The 20656-nt window shown below is 39.6% G+C and overlaps 1 protein-coding gene and 1 pseudogene across 6 annotated transcripts; both read right to left on the bottom strand.

The window, feature by feature from the left end:
* Nucleotides 1-2906: 2906 nt before the first annotated feature.
* On the bottom strand, nucleotides 2907-5525 carry LOC127453524 (probable N-acetyltransferase 14; annotated as a pseudogene).
* Nucleotides 5526-9224: 3699 nt separating this feature from the next.
* On the bottom strand, nucleotides 9225-20035 carry znf628 (zinc finger protein 628). 6 transcript variants are annotated; one of them, XM_051719940.1, is made up of 8 exons: nucleotides 19556-20035; nucleotides 18626-18807; nucleotides 17712-18222; nucleotides 17241-17313; nucleotides 14972-16063; nucleotides 14255-14591; nucleotides 13811-13965; nucleotides 9225-12057 (listed from the first exon to the last, which is right to left on the bottom strand). In XM_051719940.1, exons 3-8 carry the CDS (start codon nucleotides 18086-18088, stop codon nucleotides 9811-9813), a joined length of 4281 nt encoding a protein of 1426 aa, XP_051575900.1. In that variant the 5' UTR covers nucleotides 18089-18222; nucleotides 18626-18807; nucleotides 19556-20035; the 3' UTR covers nucleotides 9225-9810. The 6 variants fall into 6 exon arrangements, with proteins under 6 accessions (XP_051575900.1, XP_051575901.1, XP_051575903.1 ...); XM_051719941.1 differs by having other exon boundaries at nucleotides 19574-20035; XM_051719943.1 differs by having other exon boundaries at nucleotides 19738-20035.
* Nucleotides 20036-20656: the final 621 nt, after the last annotated feature.

The raw sequence follows: 20656 nt of genomic DNA, 5'->3' as shown, positions 1-20656 counted from the left end.
ATGTAAATGAGTCACAGACAAAAGACATTGTGTCGCTTCTATACTGGACCCTGCCACATAGTGTATAGGATACTGCCATATATCTCTCACTGGTTATAATGTTAAATTTGATACAAGATAACTACACAGACTGTTATGTACTGTAAGCCAGATATGAATTGACAAACAGGTGGATGACATCATGGATAAATGGTTTTATTTTTATTTAGAAACTGTTCATTTCTGCTCCAGGTTTACACAATAGCGCTTCACCTTGTCCTAAACGCTTATTAGTCTCTTGAGTGTTGACATATTTTGTAACCTTTTTTACTCCAGAATGTGCACCAGAAAATGCTGCCAACAGCTCTTGCACCCAGTCAGGGAACCGTCCACTTCATTTTTCTCACACAACATGAAAAAAACACTCCCATATACCTTCACTATCTTGCTCAGATTTTCTCCATCCTCACCTTTTCCACTAATTTAGTTTTTCCCACAGGGGCCCAAAAAAGCTGGTTTTACTACAGGAGGTCACCAAAACCCCTTGGAGGCTCTGACACCTTCCCAGAGGGTTTTTCCAAAGAGGCAATTAACCCTCACATATGCACACACTCTACTCACTACTCACTCTACTTCACCCTCTCATGCACTCTGTGGCCAGGGAAATCACCGCTCCCCAATGAGCTCCTTCTTGTGTGTATGTCTGCAGAGGAACATCTGGAAGAGATCTGTTTGCTCCCATGATTTACCTTCCGACCACAAGTGTTTCTGAGGTCTTACCATAATGCACTCTGTATGTATAAGATGGGAAAACAGAGAAAAGAATATCCATAAAGCTCATTATGGTTGATTTTCATCATTTGATGATTTTTTGCTGCTAATAATTTATTTCAAGGTGCTTTGTAATGAAAGACAACTACATTTTGAAACAAAGTTAAATGTTTTGTTTAAATGTCGATCAATTAATTTTTTTAATCAAATGAATTCTATGAAATGCCAATTAATAGCATATATTAATATAATTTTTGCAGAGATAGGCACCCAAATAAAGATACTTCAGAATATAATAATCAAAATAACTAGCCTATAAATATAATATAAACAAATATAATAATTCAGATAATTCAAAGTCAAAGGCAGGCAAGTAAAGCATTGATTAAATAATACAAAAAAGTGGCTTTCGAAGTCAATATATTGTTTGGTTTATTTCCATATCATTGAACATACTCCTATGGTCCACAGCGATCAGTTTTGCAGTTGAGTTCTTCAATCTGTAGACTAAGCTGTCGTTTTGTTACCTGTATAGCTGGTGTTGCACTGATAGCCCCCTGCTGACTGCAAGTCGCAAAAACATGAAGATGTTTAAGCTTGAATTGGCAGGAATCTACAGTCAGAGGGCATGATTAATTGTTTTACGTGTTATGTTTTTATATAATTAATTGCACTAACAGCCCTATTTTTTATCATTCATAGGCTATAACTTTCATCATGTCAAAGAAGTGAAGACAAAGCACTACCACTAATTGAATGAACATTTAGTTACTGCCACAAGTCACCCAAAGCTCACTTTTGTCCTCTGTCTCATGATTAGGAAGGACGATGGCAACCACCACATTGTATCAAGGGGTGCAATACAAATGAACGAATCATAGCAGGATATGCAAAGTCATATTTTCCGAAACCTACTCATACACACACTCACAGAACCCCATCATGCAGACAAACTCGACCACAACTCCAAACACACTTACTTTCAAGAGTCATGAACTCACATCTGTTTCCTGACGACAATAATAGTTACACATCAGTTAGGGGGCATAGTAGCAGGTGTTCAATTGCCTGAGAAGCTATGTTCATTATAACAAAAAGTCTTCCACAACAAACTGGCCACTATGACTTGCAAAAAGCTACAAAAGGAAAGATGATGAAGTAATTGTGAGCTCATTAGTTGACTAACATAATGGCAGCCCATGAAAACTTTATAGGGACTGAAACACATAAAACAGGTTTTTACATCACATTTGCATAGCAGTTGAAAAAGAAGGTTAAGGTTTCTGCCAAAACATTCACAAAGCACTGCATTCATCAGTGTATTCATTTCTATATCCCAATGTGAGTATATTGGTGAGGTCTGACAAAATGTAAATAGTTCAGGTGACAATTCCAATCATCCTGAAACCTGCATTTACACCTAGACACAATGACACACTACCACAATGTGTACAGCAAAATGAGCACTACATGCCTACATATTCTGTTTTATTAGCTAGGCTATAAGTTGTTTAATTACTTTAATAACCTGATTGGTGTTAATTGTTAAAAAGTTCAGAGCCTCTATGTAGCATGTGGTTTTAAAAGTACAACAATAGTCAGACAAAGATTTTGGGCCATTTAGCAATGAAAGCTTAGACTAAATGTGACAGTGCAGCTTTCTGTTGCAGGAGAGCATCTCCCCGACCACAATGTAAACTGTATAAACATCCGGTGGTAAATGAGAGCAACAGGTGCTGTTGGGTAGTAGTATGAGTGGTTAAGGTATAGCTGGTGTTTAAAGCAAACCACACAACACGAACAGCTCTTAGTTTCAAACATACTCTGCATCGCTAAACACCCATACACATTAGAGTATGTAGCATGCAGAAATTAACTGTAGGTCTCTGTGCAATGTCTTTTGCACTAAATTTAAAGCACTCAGACTGGATATGAGAAACAGAATTCAATTCATAAGGAAATTGTATATAATGTGCTTCTGGTGAAACTTGTCAGGGAAGTGCAGCAAAACCATAGATATATTGGTACACAGCTAGCGATCAGCAAAGCAGAAAAATCGACAGTTAGAAACACAAGCAGTTAGAAACACAATAACTAGTGTGTATGGAGTTTATGGAAAAATGAAGGTCAAGAGGCAAACCTCTGCAGCAAAACTTTTATTTATACCTTATAAAAGCTTAGCGCTTATTCCTCAACACTCAAGGGAAACATACAAAAAGTTTTCAATTACTCAAGTTCACAATATTATAAATACCACACAATAAACAAGGTAAATAAGTTAGGCAAAAATAAAGAAAAAACAGTAAATAATTTATTCTCTTCAGATGCTCTTAAAAAAAAAAAAAACTCCAACAAAGTTTCTTTAAAACCATTTAGCGCTATAACCAATGAGTCAAGCCACTGATAATCTTTTCAGTCACTCCTTCACAGGCTTAACTGAGACCTTCATGGCTTGGGCTCTGAAACCCAGAGATAGAATATGCAATGTTCAACAATATTAAAATACTCTTGTAGAACAATATACATTTTATTATTAATATATTTATGATTTATACAAGATAACATGCATTGTAGCAAAGCGAGAGATGTTCTTTGAGTTTCTGACTGTTGTCTTTACTTCACTGGAAAGATGTGCAAAATTATGAAGGTTTTTCTTTTCATCTAGATACTAGTTAAGACTTCTGTTCTAATAGATCCTTAACAAACACTTTTGTTAGAAGGAACCCCAGAAAACCCTTCTCTGGCTCTTCATAATCATCATCTTCCTTTCCCCCAGTCCCTGCAGTCTCACCCTGCACACGATAGCCCAGCCTCCTGAAGAAAACCTCTCCCACTCTGGAAGGAAAGGGCACATGGGCATAGACCTGGCATATTCCACTCTGCTTTACTTTGGATTCCAAGCCCTGTATCATTAATCTGCCCAGTCCCTCTCTGCGGTACCAGCTTTGGACCACCAGCCTGCAGATCCGACATACACCATCTCGACCCCAGCCGTCTCTAGCCACACACCCCATAATCTCCCCATCAGAGTCTGCCACCCACACCTCTCCAGCAACCGTCGCCCTGTTCTTGAGCTCATCCTCATCCTCTCTTTCAGTTGTCTTCTCTTTATCCACATTTTATTTGGCTTTTTTAGAGCATCTGGTTTTCTCTTGGTTGGCGATCAGTTTGGCTCTGCCCAAGTGAGGATTGGGTAGATCTGGCTTGGCGTCTGCACAGTAACTGCTGGCCACATAGTCCCAGTATGGCCTGCTGGAACCTAGGATGCCCACCGATCGTGGTATGGTGAGTTTGAGGTAGATGATGAGAATGAAGACAGGAATGACCAAGGCCATGATAAAAGAGTGCAGCACACAGCGGAGGATGGAGGAGAGAGTGGCAAGCATGAAGAGAGAAAGTGGACGGGTAAGAAGGTGAAGAACCAGGCGGTTCTCTGTTCCCTCACATCCCTCCTGTAAACAGAGAAAGACAGAAAGAGTGTGATAAAGAACAGAAAGTAAGAGAAGAAAAACACAGCAGTCCATGAGGGTTATATGAAGTTGACTGCACTGAATAATAAAACAAATTTAAATGATCCCACCTTGATAAGAGCCTTCACAGCTTCAATGTCTTTCTCCTGCATCCGTCGGAGGACTACATCCCCAAGGTCCAATCTAACCATTGCACCTAACCTTATGAAGAAATCAAGATCATGTTAACGTTAAATAAACTCTCCGGACTGCTTTTTTTCAGCGATTTTGGTTTAGTTGCAACTGAAATCAGAAACGATTTATTTCCACAACGCAAAACCTTCTTTTCTATTTTTAAAGAGCACCGAGGACAAGTACATGCGAATGAGGACACATACATTTACTGTATCACTCTGGCCAACGTGATATACTTGTGGTTTATGCTTGCCTGCTTAACAGGTTATGGAAACTGTTAATATTAAATATATTGAGGGACCGCGCTACACAATCCGCGACAACACGATTTAAAATATAGCTAGCATCAAATATGACATTATACAAAAATATGATTTGTCTGCGCCGTTAAGGCTGTGCATCTGTTCAGAAGCATTTAACTGGTTTATGATGGCATGGTCTCAGTTGGCATGCTCCGTTAAGCCCCAAGATGCCTTTTAAATCCATATATGGTAAACGCCACTATTGGCAAATTTACCTACTTACCTAATATGCAGAGACGCATGGGAAAATTCAAAGTAAGGTAATGTAGGAATACCCTTCACTGAAGCCTGTTACTTGCAATGTTTGAAGGACTTAAGGCTGTTACTTGCAATGTTTGAAGGACTTAAGGATTCAGCATTGTTTCTTCCAACATGAAATATAATTTTAACCTATCCTCAACCGTGAATACGACCCTGCGCAAACTCCGTAGTGTAAAGGCGCACATGGCGATTAAACGTTTGAGGCTAGTGCGCATGCGCACTTTGTGGATACACTCTAAAATGCAATGGAGCCTGTCATCTCAAGATTTTATCAAGATTAATTATATGCAGCAATACCAACATGGAGTGTATTAGGTGTAAAATGGGTAAAAGGCTCCTATGATTTTATTTTCTCCAAAAACACTAAAAAGCAACCAAATCTACCACATGACTTTCATAAACACCTGTTTGTCACTATGCACTGCAAAGGTTTCCTGTTCTGAGATCATTGTGTGTAGCCCCATGTCTAAAGGTTGATTTTTAAGCAATATGATACATTTAATAATTTTTAAAATATAGCAAATTTAGGTAGTTAATGAATATCCTAGAAATTATCACAATTATTTTGAGACAAAATATTTATTTATATATATACACACAGTTGTGCTCAAAAGTGTGCATACCCTGGCAGAAATTGTGAAATTTTGGCATTGATTTTGAAAATGGGACTGATCATGCAAAAAAAAACTTTTAATCTTTTATTTAAGGATAGTGATCATATGAAGCCATTTATCATCACATAGTTGTTTGGCTCCTTTTTAAACCATAATGATAACAGAAATCACCCAAATGGCCCTGATCAAAAGTTTACATACCCTTGAATGTTTGGCCTTGTTACAGACACACAAGGTGACACACACAGGTTTAAATGGCAATTAAAGGTTAATTTCCCACACCTGTGGCTTTTTAAATTGCAATTAGTGACTGTGTATAAATAGTCAATGAGTTTGTTAGCTCTCACATGGATGCACTGAGCAGGCTAGATACTGAGCCACGGGGAGCAGAAAAGAATGGTGTAGCCAGGTAATGGAACTTTATGAAGATGGAAAAGGATATAAAAAGATATCCAAAGCCAGTCAGTACTGTTCAATCACTTATTAAGAAGTGGAAAATTCAGGGATCTCTTGATACCAAGCCAAGGTCAGGTAGACCAAGAAAGATTTCAGCCACAACTGCCAGAAGAATTGTTCGGGATACAAAGGAAAAACCCACAGGTAACCTCAGGAGAAATACAGGCTGCTCTGGAAAAAGACGATGTGGTTGTTTCAAAGAGCACAATACGACAATACTTGAACAAAAATTAGCTGCATGGTTGAGTTGCCAGAAAGAAGCATTTACTGCACCAATGCCACGAAAAAGCCCGATTACAATATGCCCGACAACACCTTGACACGCCTCAAAGCTTCTGACACACTGTAATTTGGAGTGACGAGACAAAAATAGAGCTTTATGGTCACAACCATAAGTGCTATGTTTGGAGAGGGGTCAACAAGGCCTATAGTGAAAAGAATACCATCCCCACTGTGAAGCATGGTGGTGGCTCACTGATATTTTGGGGGTGTGTGAGCTCTAAAGGCACGGGAATCTTGTGAAAATTGATGGCAAGATGAATGCAGCATGTTATCAGAAAATACTGGCAGACAATTTGCATTCTTCTGCACGAAAGCTGCGCACGGGACAATCTTGGACTTTCCAGCACGACAATGATCCTAAGCACAAGGCCAAGTTGACCCTCCAGTGGTTACAGCAGAAAAAGGTGAAGGTTCTGGAGTGGCCATCACAGTCTCCTGACCTTAATATTATTGAGCCACTCTGGGGAGATCTCAAACGTGTGGTTTATGCAAGACGGCCAAAGACTTTGCATGACCTGGAGGCGTTTTGCCAAGACAAATGGGCAGCTATACCACCTGCAAGAATTTGGGGCCTCATAGACAACTATTACAAAAGACTGCACGCTGTCATTGATGCTAAAGAGGGCAATACACAGTATTAAGAACTAAGGGTATGCAGACTTTTGAACAGGGGTCATTTCATTTTTTTCTTTGTTGCCATGTTTTGTTTTATGATTGTGCCATTCTGTTATAACCTACAGTTGAATATGAATCCCATAAGAAAGAAATGTGTTTTGCCTGCTCACTCATGTTTTCTTTAAAAATGGTACATATATTACCAATTCTCCAAGGGTATGCAAACGTTTGAGCACAACTGCATATATACGTATATATCGTCTTGCATGAACCGCACGTTTGAGATCTCCCCAGAGTGGCTCGATGATATTAAGGTCAGAAGACTGTGATGGCCACTCCAGAACCTTCACCTTTTTCTGCTGTAACCACTGGAGGGTCAACTTGGCCTTGTGCTTAGGGTCATTGTCGTGCTGGAAAGTCCAAGAGCGTCCCATGCGCAGCTTTCGTGAAGAAAGCAAATTGTCTGCCAGTATTTTCTGATAACATGCTGCATTCATCTTGCCATCAATTTTCACAAGATTCCCGTGCCTTTAGAGCTCACCCCCCCCCCCCCCCCACACCATGCTTCACAGTGGGGATGGTATTCTTTTCACTATAGGCCTTGTTGATCCCTCTCCAAACATAGCGCTTATGGTTGTGACCATAAAGCTCTATTTTGGTCTAGCCACTCCAAATTACAGTATGCCAGAAGCTGTGAGACGTGTCAAGGTGTTGTCGGGCATATTGTAACTGGGCTTTTTTGTGGAATTGACGCAGTAAAGGCTTCTTTCTGGCAACTCAACCATGCAGCTCATTTTTGTTCAAGTATCGTCGTATTGTGCTGTTTAAACAACCACACTGTCTTTTTCCAGAGCAGCCTGTATTTCTCCTGAGGTTACCTGTGGGTTTTTCTTTGTATTCCGAACAATTCTTCTGGCAGTTGTGACTGAAATCTTTCTTGGTCTACCTGACCTTTGCTTGGTATCAAGAGATCCCTGAATTTTCCACTTCTTAATAATTGATTGAACAGTACTGACTGGCATTTTCAAGGCTTTGGATATCTTTTTATATCCTTTACCATCTTTATAAAGTTTCATCACCTTGTTACGCAGGTCTTTTGACAGTTCTTCTCTGCTTCCCATGGCTCAGTATCTAGCCTGCTCAGTGCGTCCACGTGAGAGCTAACAAACTCATTGACTATTTATACACAGACACTAATTGCAATTTAAAAAGCCACAGGTGTGGGAAATTAACCTTTAATTGCCATTTAAACCTGTGTGTCACCTTGTGTGTCTGTAACAAGGTCAAACATTCAAGGGTATGTAAACTTTTGATCAGGGCCATTTGGGTGATTTCTGTTATCATTATGGTTTAAAAAGGAGCCAAACAACTATGTGATAATAAATGGCTTCATATGATCACTATCCTTAAATAAAAAGACAGTTTTTTTTTTTTTGCATGATCAGTCATATTTTCAAAATCATTGCCAAAATTTCACAATTTTTGCCAGGATATGCAAACTTTTGAGCACAACTGTATATAAACATTCAATACCTATCCAGTAAGTGAAAGGATAGTATTTGGGGTAAAAAGCATCCCCCGTTTCAGGGGCTAGAGGCCCCCATAAAACACATTGTTTTTCTTAAATGGGGGGAATAGATTTGATATATATATAAAAAAAATGATCATAGTGGGCTCACATTGACTGATCCAATCATAATGAAGATTAATTTGTTTATATAATACTTGAGATTAAATGAAATGTAAAATGTGATTGAAAAGAACATGAAATTATGCACCCTTTTCTGAAGTGGTTATTTTGAATAAGCATTAACTTAATTTGTTACTCAAAAAAAATAAATAAATAAATAATTATAATAATAATAAAAACCATCTTGCTGTCTTAAAAGTATTTGCATAAGTTGACAAATTGTGCCTGGTATCTACACTATATTAATATAAACCCCCTGGGGGCCTTTTACCCCAATAATGGGGTAAAAGGCCCCCTTGCCACCTTTATAAATATAATTTTATTCAAAAGAAACTTGTATTTCTTTTCACACAAATTATGTTGCTCCATTAATATTCAATAAAAATAAGTGTTTTTCTCTAATCTTGATACACATTGTGACCAGAAAAAAAGCTAATTTTCCTTAAGGTGTGCCTTTAGCCCTGTTTTACCATATCCATGAAATGTAATCCAGAATTTACTTAAATATGAAGTAAACACTTCTAATCACTGAACTGAGTGAAACAGCAAATACAAATTCTGACATTCATACCTATTTTTATTGGTAATTGTCATAATCTAGTACCTATATTAAGAATGAAAACAAACAGAGCAGACAAATTTACAAAAGTTCACTTTGTACAGTCACTGTCAACATGACAGTATATCTGAATATAGTTCATAATTAATAATCATAAATTCTCTCTTTTCAGTGCACTCTGGATGCAGAAGAGCACTATGGACTTCCTTCAATCAGAAACCATTATTTTCAGCTGGGTTGTTTCTGATGATTGTGGTTTGTGAAACAGTTCCCTGTAGGGGTCAGGTGAATAACTGTAACTTCCAAGCAATATGCTTTATCCCCACAAAGTACAGTCTGAGGGGGGAAACACCAGAGGAAGAAGACTCTGTGGTGTTCTAAGGATGTCTATTTGTGCAAGGGACAAGTCTCAGTTGATTCAAAGTTTTTGTAGGTCCTGTGTTGGTCCTACATCTACAATACTGTCATCAGCTTCCTAATGTCTAAAACTGTTAATCACTGTCCAAAAGGAACACATTAGAATTACAGAGAGTCAATCATTACTTATATGAATACAGTTTGGACACTGTCATTGAACAGTGTCATGAGGTGTGATGTGCGTTAAAGCCAGATAAATCCAAAACCAGTTATGCCATACTCAGCCTGAAGTCTCGATCATTCCGATCTCCGATGATGATATGCTCTCCACCTCATGAACTTTCGGCCCCTCTGATGTTAAGTCCTCTCGTGTTTCTTGTGCATCATTAGCTTGCTTTTCCTCACTTCTTTCCACTAAAGTATGTCCTACTTCTGCTGCCTCTATTCCACCCTCTCTCAAACTTCTGGTGCTAACTTCAATTATAACAATGCCCTCTCCTCCCTCTAACTGAAAGATTCCCTCCATTTGCCGAGAGTTTGCCCCAACGGCCCCTTTAAAACCGCCCCCTGCTCCAGAGCTGTTGCCCTCACCCTCTATCAGTGCAATCATTTGAACATTGTCCGCAGGTCCTGTGCTTTCATCCATTTTTGTTTCATCACCCAGCTCAAAAACCACATCCTGCCCTTCCAATGGAACCAAGGCTTGAGCAGGATGGCAGGAAAGGCTGAGATCCTCACCTGGGCCTCCTATGAAGCCTGAGCTTGGCTGAAGGTCCTCGTGGTGAGGCTCAGTTTGAAAATGAAGTACAAATGACTTCTCTACACTTCCTTCAGTCTCAGAAGTTCCGTGCCCCTCGCTCTGTCCAGTCCACTCTCGTAGAAGGTTAAGAGAGACCATTTCAGACTTCTCTCCATCTCCCTCATCTTCTCCCTCTGTCTGAATCCGAAGCACATATGAATTTTCTCCTCCCTCATTACTGCCTCCCTCTTCTTGCTGCCCCTCATCTTTGATCTGCAAGACATATGACCGCCCTGCATCACTCCCTCCCTCCATTTCCACCTTCACCTCCACCCCATCACCCTGTCCTCCATCCTCCATCCCTTTCTCTAAACACAAAACAAAGCGTTCCCTTGAGATTTCTTGAACAGGTTTCTCCTCAAGTGGAGCACTCTCAGAATCACCTCTAAAGACAGGGGAACTATTGGAGTTTTGTGTCACTGACATAATGCCAACAGCAGGGACAATAGGGCATTCAGGCACTTGGTTAGAGCTGACAGATGACACAGATGGTAGATCACCATTAGCATTAAGTTGCTGGAACTCTGTCGTTGAGGAAGCAACAGAAGTGGCACTGGATATTGTGGTAGATTTGGAAGTAGCAGCTGATGAAATCAATTGTTGCTTTACTTCTGTAGTCTTAATGACAGGGGCAGGTTTTTGGATAGCAGCTTTAGGCTTCCGTTCACGCCTAGTACCTCCTTTCCTGGTACGACTTAAACTGCCTAAAATGGGACGAGCAATTGTTGGTGTGCTTTGAGGCTGGGAAGTGATGAGGGGAGCATTATTATTGGTCAAAATAAATCTCTGCTGTGTCTGAACTGGTTGATATTGCTGGATTTGAGGTTGGGCTGGAGCCAGAACTTGGGGCAGTGCTGAAATGGTTTGCACCAAGGGAAGGGTCTGTGGTTCTGAAGGTGTGGGAAGAGTGTTTGTATTGGATGCTGTAGGGACCAGAATCAGACTAGGCTGGTTTCCATTGTTAGACTGACACTGAAGAAGCAGGAAATTTTGAGCCTGTGGGGGTGGTGGAGGTGGAGGGGTTGGAGGAGGAGGGGCTGGTTGTGTTGGTGTAGGATTGGACAGTGGGATCAGCTGCAGCCCTGAAGTCGTCTGGATCATGAAATAATTCTGTGATGTGTTTGGAGGTATGTCCAGATTTGGGGGTGAAATAATCAATGTAGAATTACTATCAGTGGGAAACAATGAAGGAAGCCCACCAAGTACATTCATGTTTAAACTCAGCATTGTTGTCTCTGGTGCCCCACCACCTTTTGCCACCTTCCCCATCTCCTTTGTACATGCTACTACACCCCCGGAACTATGGGTCCTCAGGTGCCTCTGCAGGTAGGAGAGCATGACAAACTCTTTTCCGCAATCTTGACACTTGAATTCCTTGCGTAAGGAGTGGGTGCGCAGGTGCAGCTGTAGATTGGATGAGTGTGTGAAGCTCTTGTGGCACTGAGAACACTGGAAGGGCCTCTCTCCAGAGTGTGTCCGTTCATGCTGTTTGAGGTTGGAGGTCTGAGAGAAAGCCTTACCACACACAGAGCAAGCATGCGGACGTAGGCCAGAATGGAGCTGACTGTGGCGACGGAGACAGCTGGTGTTCTTGAAAGACTTGCCACATTCCTGACATACATATGGGCGCTCACCTGTGTGCTGGCGAAGATGGTACTGGTAGTGTGAGCTCCACTTAAAGGTCAGTGGACAGTAGGGGCACTGAAAAGCCCGCACACCTGTGTGGACCTAGATGGGTTGGGAGCAATTGTGGATATGTTTTAAAATGTATAATTATTCACAGATGATTTAGAAAACAGACATAGGTTTTAAAAAAAAAAAAAAAAAAAAAAAAAAAAAAAAAAACTTTTTCCTTAAAATTATATCATTAAAAATACAAAAAATTGGGGGGCCTGCGTAGCTCAGCAAGTATTGATGCTGACTACCACCCCTGGAGTCGTGAGTTCGAATCCAGGGTGTGCTGAGTGACTCCAGCCAGGTCTCCTAAGCAACCAAATTGGCCCGGTTGCTAGGGAGGGTAGAGTCACATGGGGTAACCTCCTCGTGGTCACGATTAGTGGTTCTCGCTCTCAATGGGGCGTGTGGTAAGTTGTGCGTGGATCGCAGAGAATAGCATGAGCCTCCACATGCTGTGAGTCTCTGCGGTGTCATGCACAGCGAGCCACGTGATAAGATGAGCTAACTGACTGTCTCAGAGGCAACTGAGACTTGTCCTCCACCACGCAGATAGATGTGTGACCGTGCCACCACGAGGACCTACTAAGTAGTGGGAATTGGGCATGCCAAATTGGGGAGAAAAAAGGGATAAAAAACAAATAAAAATATGAAAAATCATTCAAATTAGTACTCTCTTTTCACAGGAGTTTCATGTAGTTATTACCATATAATTAATGAATAAACCCTCAGAGACCCAATTATTGAAATTGATGACATTTTGTTTTTTTCTCCTCCTTGAAGAGAGTTTTAAGGAACCCACTGGTTATAAAATTATGATCTTTATGAATATTTTGTTTTGGGGTGAATTTTGGAAAAATGTTGCAAGTTGCAACACTGGCCATTTAGGTTTGTAAAATTTCACCAATGTTTTGTTAGACAGTACGTGGAAGTTTTTGAATTCACAACACAATTAAACACACATATGCATATGAAATATAATTTGTTACAAACAGTGAAGGTAAATTCATGAACAGTTAAGAAATTTGACTATTTAAAGCAAATGGGGACTATAAATATTGATTAAATATTTGCTTGGTATAATCAAATTAATAACAAATATATATCTCTATGTAATATTAGTATATTAATATTCCATGAATACCATAAAACAAAGTGTTTTTTTGTTGTTGTTGTTGTTGTTTTATGACAGAACAGCACAGAAAACAGATGAAAATTATTTGGAATAGTTTATTATTTATGATTTACTGAATAGTCTCTAAAGAGTGAACATAGAAAAGGTTTGACCACTAATGCTCAGCGCTGCATTTTTGCTACACTTAAACTCATATAAAACTATTTAAAAAAATAAATAAATAAATAAAAAAGACAAGTTTATGAGTTTCTATTTTTGGGAGAAATAATAACTTTTCCATTAATAAACATGTTGGGAATTAGGAAAAAAATATTACAGGAAAATTGCTAAATTTGTTTCAAGAGTGTTCATCTAACTTTATCCTTTTTGTGTGACTTTAGCATGCTCTAACAGTTAATATGTAAAAAAAAAAAAAAAAAAAAATACAAAAAATAATAAATCCCGTTGTGATACAGTTCAGAGTATCAGCTATTATGTGTAGTTTTACACATATTTAAATGAAAATTAGATATTATTTAATTATTTTAACGTTGCAGTTCTGTTTCACTGGGTCTCTGAAGGCTAAATACATTACAGAATCGATTTAATGATGCAATGAATTTACTTATTTCAAACACTGCCCCTATGCAGTAACAATGGAAGCATATCAATTTGCAGAGCCTCTTTGTTTACCCGTTGGTGTATGGAGAGCAGTGAGGACCTTTTGAAGCTCTTGCCACACTCTGTGCATCGATACGGTCTCTCCCCAGTGTGGTCTCTCATGTGGTATCTAAGTCCTGATGAACCTTTGAATGACTTCCCACACTCAGAGCAACGATAAGGCCTCTCTGTAGGGAATGCAAGTAGAATTAGAAATAAATCCACAAGATGAATACGGGAGTCACATATTCTGTATACAAATGAATGTTACCATGTGATAACTGTGTCAAATGTGTGTTTGTATACCAAGATTTATGGTTTTGATATACTGAATATAAATTAAAAGCTTAAGCATAAATCCTAAACCCGGATTGAATGTAATTGTGATCAACACCTTCAAACTTCAGCCAGTAAGAGCAGTCTATATTTCTATAGAGCTAAACAAATGGTTTAACATCTACCGCAGCATTCTCTTACCATTATTTGTGGCAGATGTCTTGCTACCTCCACCTCTCCTGCTTCCCTTTCCTGATGCTTTGGCAGATGGCTTCACAGCTCGTCTCTCTCCCTCCTCAGTGACAGCAATTAGACTGACATGGATCTCTCTCTCTGCATCTTCTCCCTCTCTCTTTAAGGTGGGCAGGGGCAGTGAGAGAGAAGGGCAGACAATCTCTGCCTCCGCTTCTGCAAGCAATCTCTGCTCAGGAGTGTGGGAGTGCTGGTGGGTAAGCAGAGAAGAGAGCAGCGGGAAGGAGCGATCACAAGCTGAGCAGTTGAATTGAGAACGAGACTCAGACAGAGCGAGAGGATGAGACTTAAAAAGAAAAGAATAAGAGATGGAGAGTTATTAGCACAAAATTTCACTGAATTAGCTCCTTTATAAAGGGATAGTTCACGCAAAAATTAAAATTCAGTCATCATTTACTCACCCTCGTATTGTTCAAAACAAGTATGACTTTCTTTTTCTGTGGAACGCAAAAGGAGATGTGTTATTCTGCCTATCATTCTGAGGCTATCATTCTGCCTAATATCTCATTTATGTTCTAAGGAAAAAAGAAAGTCATACTTGTTTTGAACAACATGAGGGGGAGTAAATAATGACTGAATTTTCATTTTTTGTGTGAACTATCCTTTCAAAATCTCATAAATATGAATTCAACATAAATTCAACTCTTCTCTCTTTCTCACCCTCACCTGGGCAACGTGTCGGGTTAGTCCACTCCTGGTCTTGAAGCTCTTCCCACAGTATGCACATTCCATTGTAGATTGTGCACTTGGCACACTGGAATCAGAAGGCATCTGATTCACAGATGAAGTAAAGCTCTGTAGAAGATCAAACTGAGCCTGCCCCGATTCATTTCTGACCCCATCCAGACCAAGTAACTCAGCCCCCTGCCCACTGTCTGCAGCTGCGGTGGTTTCAACAACCTCTTCAAAATCAGCCAACAATGGCGTTGCCCCGACCAGTGACACCCCACTTCCCTCAGCCTCTGTGCTGTTTTCTGTTGCAACCCCACCCCCAGTCCTTGGGCCCAGGCTATCCAGGTGAAGAGCCTGATGGTCCTCAAGGTGACTCTGTGTTGAAAATGTCTCATTGCAGCTGCCACAGCTAAACAGCAAAACACTAGTGCCAGTGTCCGTCTTGTTCAAGTGCAAATGCTCTGTGCCTGTGATAGTGGAGGAAGTGGGTGTGAGAGAAAGCTGGGAAAGGACATTTTGATTGGCTGTGCCCGAGGTAGCAGGCAAGGGTGTACTGTGAGACAGGAACACCGGCCCTACCCCTCCCTCCTGTCCACCCACGAGGCCGACCATTTCAGAAATTGTCATCCCAACTGTGTTCAAATCTTCTGTCAGCACCACCTCCACCTCTCGAGGAGCTGACCCTGAGCCGGCCCCTCCAGCCTTCCCAGCACCCTTCCCCTTTCCTTCTATGTGAGAGATGCGATGCAGTGCCAAGTTGGACGAATGCGTGAAGCTGCGGCCACATTCCCCACAAACATACGGACGTTCGCCCGTGTGTATGCGCATGTGCTGCCGCAGGTTAGTGGACTGACTGAAGGCTTTATTGCAGACATCACAGACGTAAGGCTTGAAACCCAGGTGTACATTCTTATGGCGACGCAGGCTGCTGGAGTTCTTGAAGGCTTTGGAGCAGCTGTCACAAGGGTACGGACATTCACCAGTGTGCTGGCGGAGGTGATACTGGTAGTGTGAGCTCCATTTGAAGGTCAAAGGGCAATAGGAACACTGGAAAGTGCGAAGACCTGTATGCACACTGCGATGAATCTGGATATATAAATCATTGTAAAAGTAAGTACATTAAGTATTTTAACATTAGAACCAAAGTCAAATACTTTTTCAGCCTTTTGACGATATTCAATATAGGGGAGACAGGGGGCTATTTGTCACATTTGGGAAGTTGAAACAAGGGCTTTATCTCAGTAATGATATGATTTGGAATCAGAAGTCCAATAGCAAATATGTGTTTTCTCTAGCAGAGGTTTTGCATGCAAGTTTCCAAAAACTTAATTTAACGCAAGGTTCAGCTATATTATGAAGGCAGATTTTTACTGTAAGGTTTAAATGAGTTCTTAGGATAAAGGTATTTTTCATGAAAGTCAGGTTAGGGCATGTTGTCACATGTATTTTATATGTTAGAAATTTCTACAATTGATCAATTACAACATTTGTAAGCCAATACAATGTTGTGATATTTTTGCACATTACCTTTTCAATTTTTGTTGTTTCAGGAATCATTTTTGTGCCTTAAAATTGTTTTTATGTTCAAAAATTTGAAAAGTCTATTAAGACATAGATTTAAATAGTTTAAATTGTATTTTTGTGGTTGTAGGGGGGGGGGGGGGGGGGGGTGTCTTTCAATCAGCCATTAGCCTCGAAATGTTTAAAGCGAGAAGTAAAATACAGTAAAAATCAAGGCATGTTTTCCAAAGTTTTTCACTAAATTAATAAAAGGGAGAATGTTATTAACAGTAATCATTTATATGCACCAATATAACAATACACTGTAATAATCAGCAATATTTACGTACATACTGTGTATTTTTACTAAAACATTCTAATCTGTGAAAATGCCACACAAGGACATTTTGACAAATAATTGAATTTTAAATCAATTCATTGAGATGGACAGTTTTCACAGGCAGAATTGAACTTACTAACTCTAAAGCCATTTTGCTACTGAACATCTGTCTTAACACTTTCATATTCGCAAGTCACAGGACATAGAGATCGCAAAAAACTTTAGTCTAAGAAACTTATTAAAATCGCCACAGTATTCACAATGTTGCTTAATTGTATATTGCCTGCAAAATAATGGTGGATATATTGTGAATATCCAGTCACCTAGCCCTAATTGGTACATTTCATCTTCAGCTATCATTTGAAGTTTGAATGAAGACTGAATTTCATCACAGAGGCTCTACTTGTGACAGGATTGTCTCACCTGTAGAAGAGAGGAGCGCTTGAAGGCTTTACCACAATCGTCACACTTATAGGGCTTCTCTCCTGAATGAGACCTTAAATAACACACAAACCAATTTTATATTGGGAACTTGATGATGAGTTTAATTTATGTGTGCTTTTCCCATGCTCAAAGTGCTTTACAAGCAACAACAGACATAAATACATCAAAACAAAAAAATAAAAAAATACAATATAAACAAACAACGCAATGACTGCTGAGTGATATGGATCTTAATTTTTGTGAATACTGGCTGACCCTTACTTTTGACCAGACACTTGTGTTGAGAAAAAAAAAAAAAAAGGGATAATTGAAGGAACTGTAATCAAGCCAATAGTTTCTGTAAAGTGACATGCATTAGAGAACATGGAAGGAATAACGATCTGTGTTTTCTGGTGATTCCGGGAAGCACCACAAAATCACATCACTGTATAGCATCGGTAGAGCTCTCACCTCTGGTGGTAAAGCAGGGCAGATGAGCCCTTGAAGGCCTTAGGACAGAGGTTACAGCGATATGGCCTCTCATTGTTATGGCTCCTTTGATGATGTGCCAGTCTGGATGACCACTTAAAACTCTTGCCACATTCCAAACACTGGAATGGAGCCTCTGGATTTTGTGCCACCGTTGTAACAGGGGGCATTGATGATGTCACCATGTCACCTGCGAGCACAACGTTTTGTGCTTCTTTCCCCTCTTCTTCTACCTTCTCTCCATCCTCCTTCCCATCCTCTACAGAGGCAAGGAGGGAAGGAAAGGGAGAAAGGGAGGAGGATGTTTGAGATGGTAAGAGTTCAGTTTGGACCACCAGAGTGGCAACAGTGTTGGCCATCACACTCGGTGAGAAAAGGTGGGATGTTGTAAAGGGATCTCAGTCGTCTCTGTGTTTTGCTCTAATTATGGCAGCCATTGCTTGTGTTTGGTGGGGTTTTCAGTGGCAAAATGATTTCTCCTTAGCCGACAGAGCTGTAATAAAACAGAGAATTACCTTGATTTATCCAGATAAACAGTTAATTCACACTGAATCCAAAAGCCATGACTTAATAAAGGCTTTTTTAAACATTTCAACCCTACCCTGTATGCCTTGGACCACTAGAGCATCTGAATAGAATATCCCTTGTCCAAAGAGCACCAGTGGGAATTATTATACACCTAAGTAGCACTCCTTGCATGCTGTATTTGACTGTGAATTCACACTGAATATTCAGCATACATCATATCACATGTCCTACATATCCCTATATTTACAGTTTACATAGTATATGTATGAGAGAAAGCATACATCTCAGGTGCTGTAACAAATCAAGTTATTTGCCATTTTTAAAGGGACAGTTCACTCAAAATTGAAATGATCTCATCATTTACTTACCTTCATGCCATTCCAGATGTTCCAGACTTTCTTTCTTCTGTTGAACACAAAGATTTTTAGAAGAATATCTCAGCTCTGTTGGTCCATACAATGGTGAATGGTGGCCAGAACTTTGAAGGTCCAAAAAGCACATAAAGGCAGCATAAATGTAATCCATGTGACTCCAGTGGTTAAATCCATGTCTGCAGAAGTGATATGATAATTGTGGGTGAGAAACATATCAATATTTAAGTCTTTTTTTACAATAAATTCTCCTCCCTGCCCAGTAGGTGGCGATATGCACAAAGAATGTAAATCGGCAAAAACTAAAGAAGAATTTGAAAGTGGAGATTTATAGTAAAAAAAGGTCATAAATATGTATCTGTTTTTCACCTACACCTATCATATAATATCAGAAGACATGAATTTAAACACTGGAATTGTATGGACTGCTTTTATGCTGACTTTATGTGCTTTCTGGAACTTCAAAGTTTTGATCACCATTCACTTGCATTGTATGGACCTACAGAGCTGAAATATTCCTCTAAAAATCTTTGTGTTCTGCAGAAGAATGTAAGTCACACATCTGGGATGGCATGAGGAAATTATGAGAGAATTTTCATTTTAGGGTGAACTATCCCTTTAATCTCCTTTTTGATTTCACTAGTTAATTTTTGATGGTCCTGTGGTGGTGACATTATTATTATTGTTGTTTTGTAAAAAGAAAAGTGCAAATTGCATATAGTCTCAATTAAAAGCTGCATATTAATTATACAAGAATTGAATTATTTGTGTGTTTAAAATAGTTAAATATTTATAAGGTGAATTATAATATGTCACACTGCAGGACCCTTCTAAAACTTCTTGAAATTAACCATAGAAATAAGCATTTTCATTCAGACAACACTGCATATTATGTCAGGAGAATTATATTTCAATGGCACATCTGACCATCAATAGTAAACAGACCAACACAGCATTGATCCATCTTCCCCATTATAGATCCTCCTCCTCCTGCCTGCTTGCTTCACTCCCCCTCCCTGCCTCACCCGCTCTCTATCTGTCTGTTCTTGTCCTGAGGAAATGGAGGAAAATATCAATAAAATGAAGATAAAGGACCAAATCGCACTCACCCTTTAATTAACATAAAAATCAACCGAGGATTGTTTTATTAGCTCTTTGTTGATTTATGTGCTGTCAGGACCCGGCCTTCTCGAATCCATCTCAGTCCCTGTCTGCGTTCTTCAAACGTCGCAATATTTGTTGGATTGATTATATTATTCAATGCATTTGTTATTTCCCTTTATCACTGTTGTGAAATGTCCGGTTTTGATGTAGTGATATAAGGCCGAAGTCCGCAGTGATAGTCCACACAACCTTAACAATAATCAAGAGCACAAACTAACCAGCAGTCGTCCGTCTGCGACCGCCTCTCAGTAAAGCCGGCGCCTATTGGTTCTCTCTCCTCCTCAGTTGGCTCGTTTCATTGGTTGAAAAAAATTGCTGTGACGAACATTGCATAAAATGTGTTTAGACCGTCCTCGGTTTCTTTTAAAATTATAGAAAACAATAATTCAGATTTATACAAGTGTTGTTCCATAAATACGTCTAAAATCTTAACCATTCACTAAGAGGTGTTTGTTATGTATTGGTTGTGCTCTGTTTAAGGGTTTGTGGGTAATGTAGTTTAACCGGAACTGGAGCGTCAAAGTCACCGCATGCTTGCTATTTAATAGCGTAACTGTATATGAATAAACCCAACTACAGTAACTGTGCTGGCCTGCTCGAAAGTGGAACATGTTGTCGTGTTATAAAATCTCTAGTATTTGTAATCGTACACTCAGCTTCTCTTTTAGACAAGACAACAACAACCAAGTTTATGAAATGTACACATCAAATCCTTTATTGTTTCTCTCACAAGGCACGCCGCTGAACAAAAAGTCAGTTTCTGCATGTTTTAGTGCACATACGTGTAGCAACTTTCGGTGTAGACACAGAAACGGAACAAACAGAGATGATAATTGATAAGAAGTAGTATAAAAGTACAAAACA

The sequence above is a fragment of the Myxocyprinus asiaticus genome, chromosome 15 (assembly GCF_019703515.2).
Source record: "Myxocyprinus asiaticus isolate MX2 ecotype Aquarium Trade chromosome 15, UBuf_Myxa_2, whole genome shotgun sequence".
Lineage (NCBI taxonomy): Eukaryota > Metazoa > Chordata > Actinopteri > Cypriniformes > Catostomidae > Myxocyprinus > Myxocyprinus asiaticus.
The sequence above is the reverse complement of the archived record's forward strand: the minus strand, read 5'-3'. Positions and strand labels throughout refer to the sequence as shown.

Bases quoted from the DNA above. Each gene is read 5' to 3' on its own strand.
- znf628 (XM_051719940.1), bottom strand. From the start codon at position 18,088: ATGGCCAACACTGTTGCCACTCTGGTGGTCCAAACTGAACTCTTACCA. The intron at 14,592-14,971 runs GTGAGGGTGAGA...TTTCTTTTTAAG, and splicing joins TAACCCGACACGTTGCCCAG to TCTCATCCTCTCGCTCTGTC. The intron at 13,966-14,254 runs GTAAGAGAATGC...CATTCCCTACAG, and splicing joins GACATCTGCCACAAATAATG to AGAGGCCTTATCGTTGCTCT.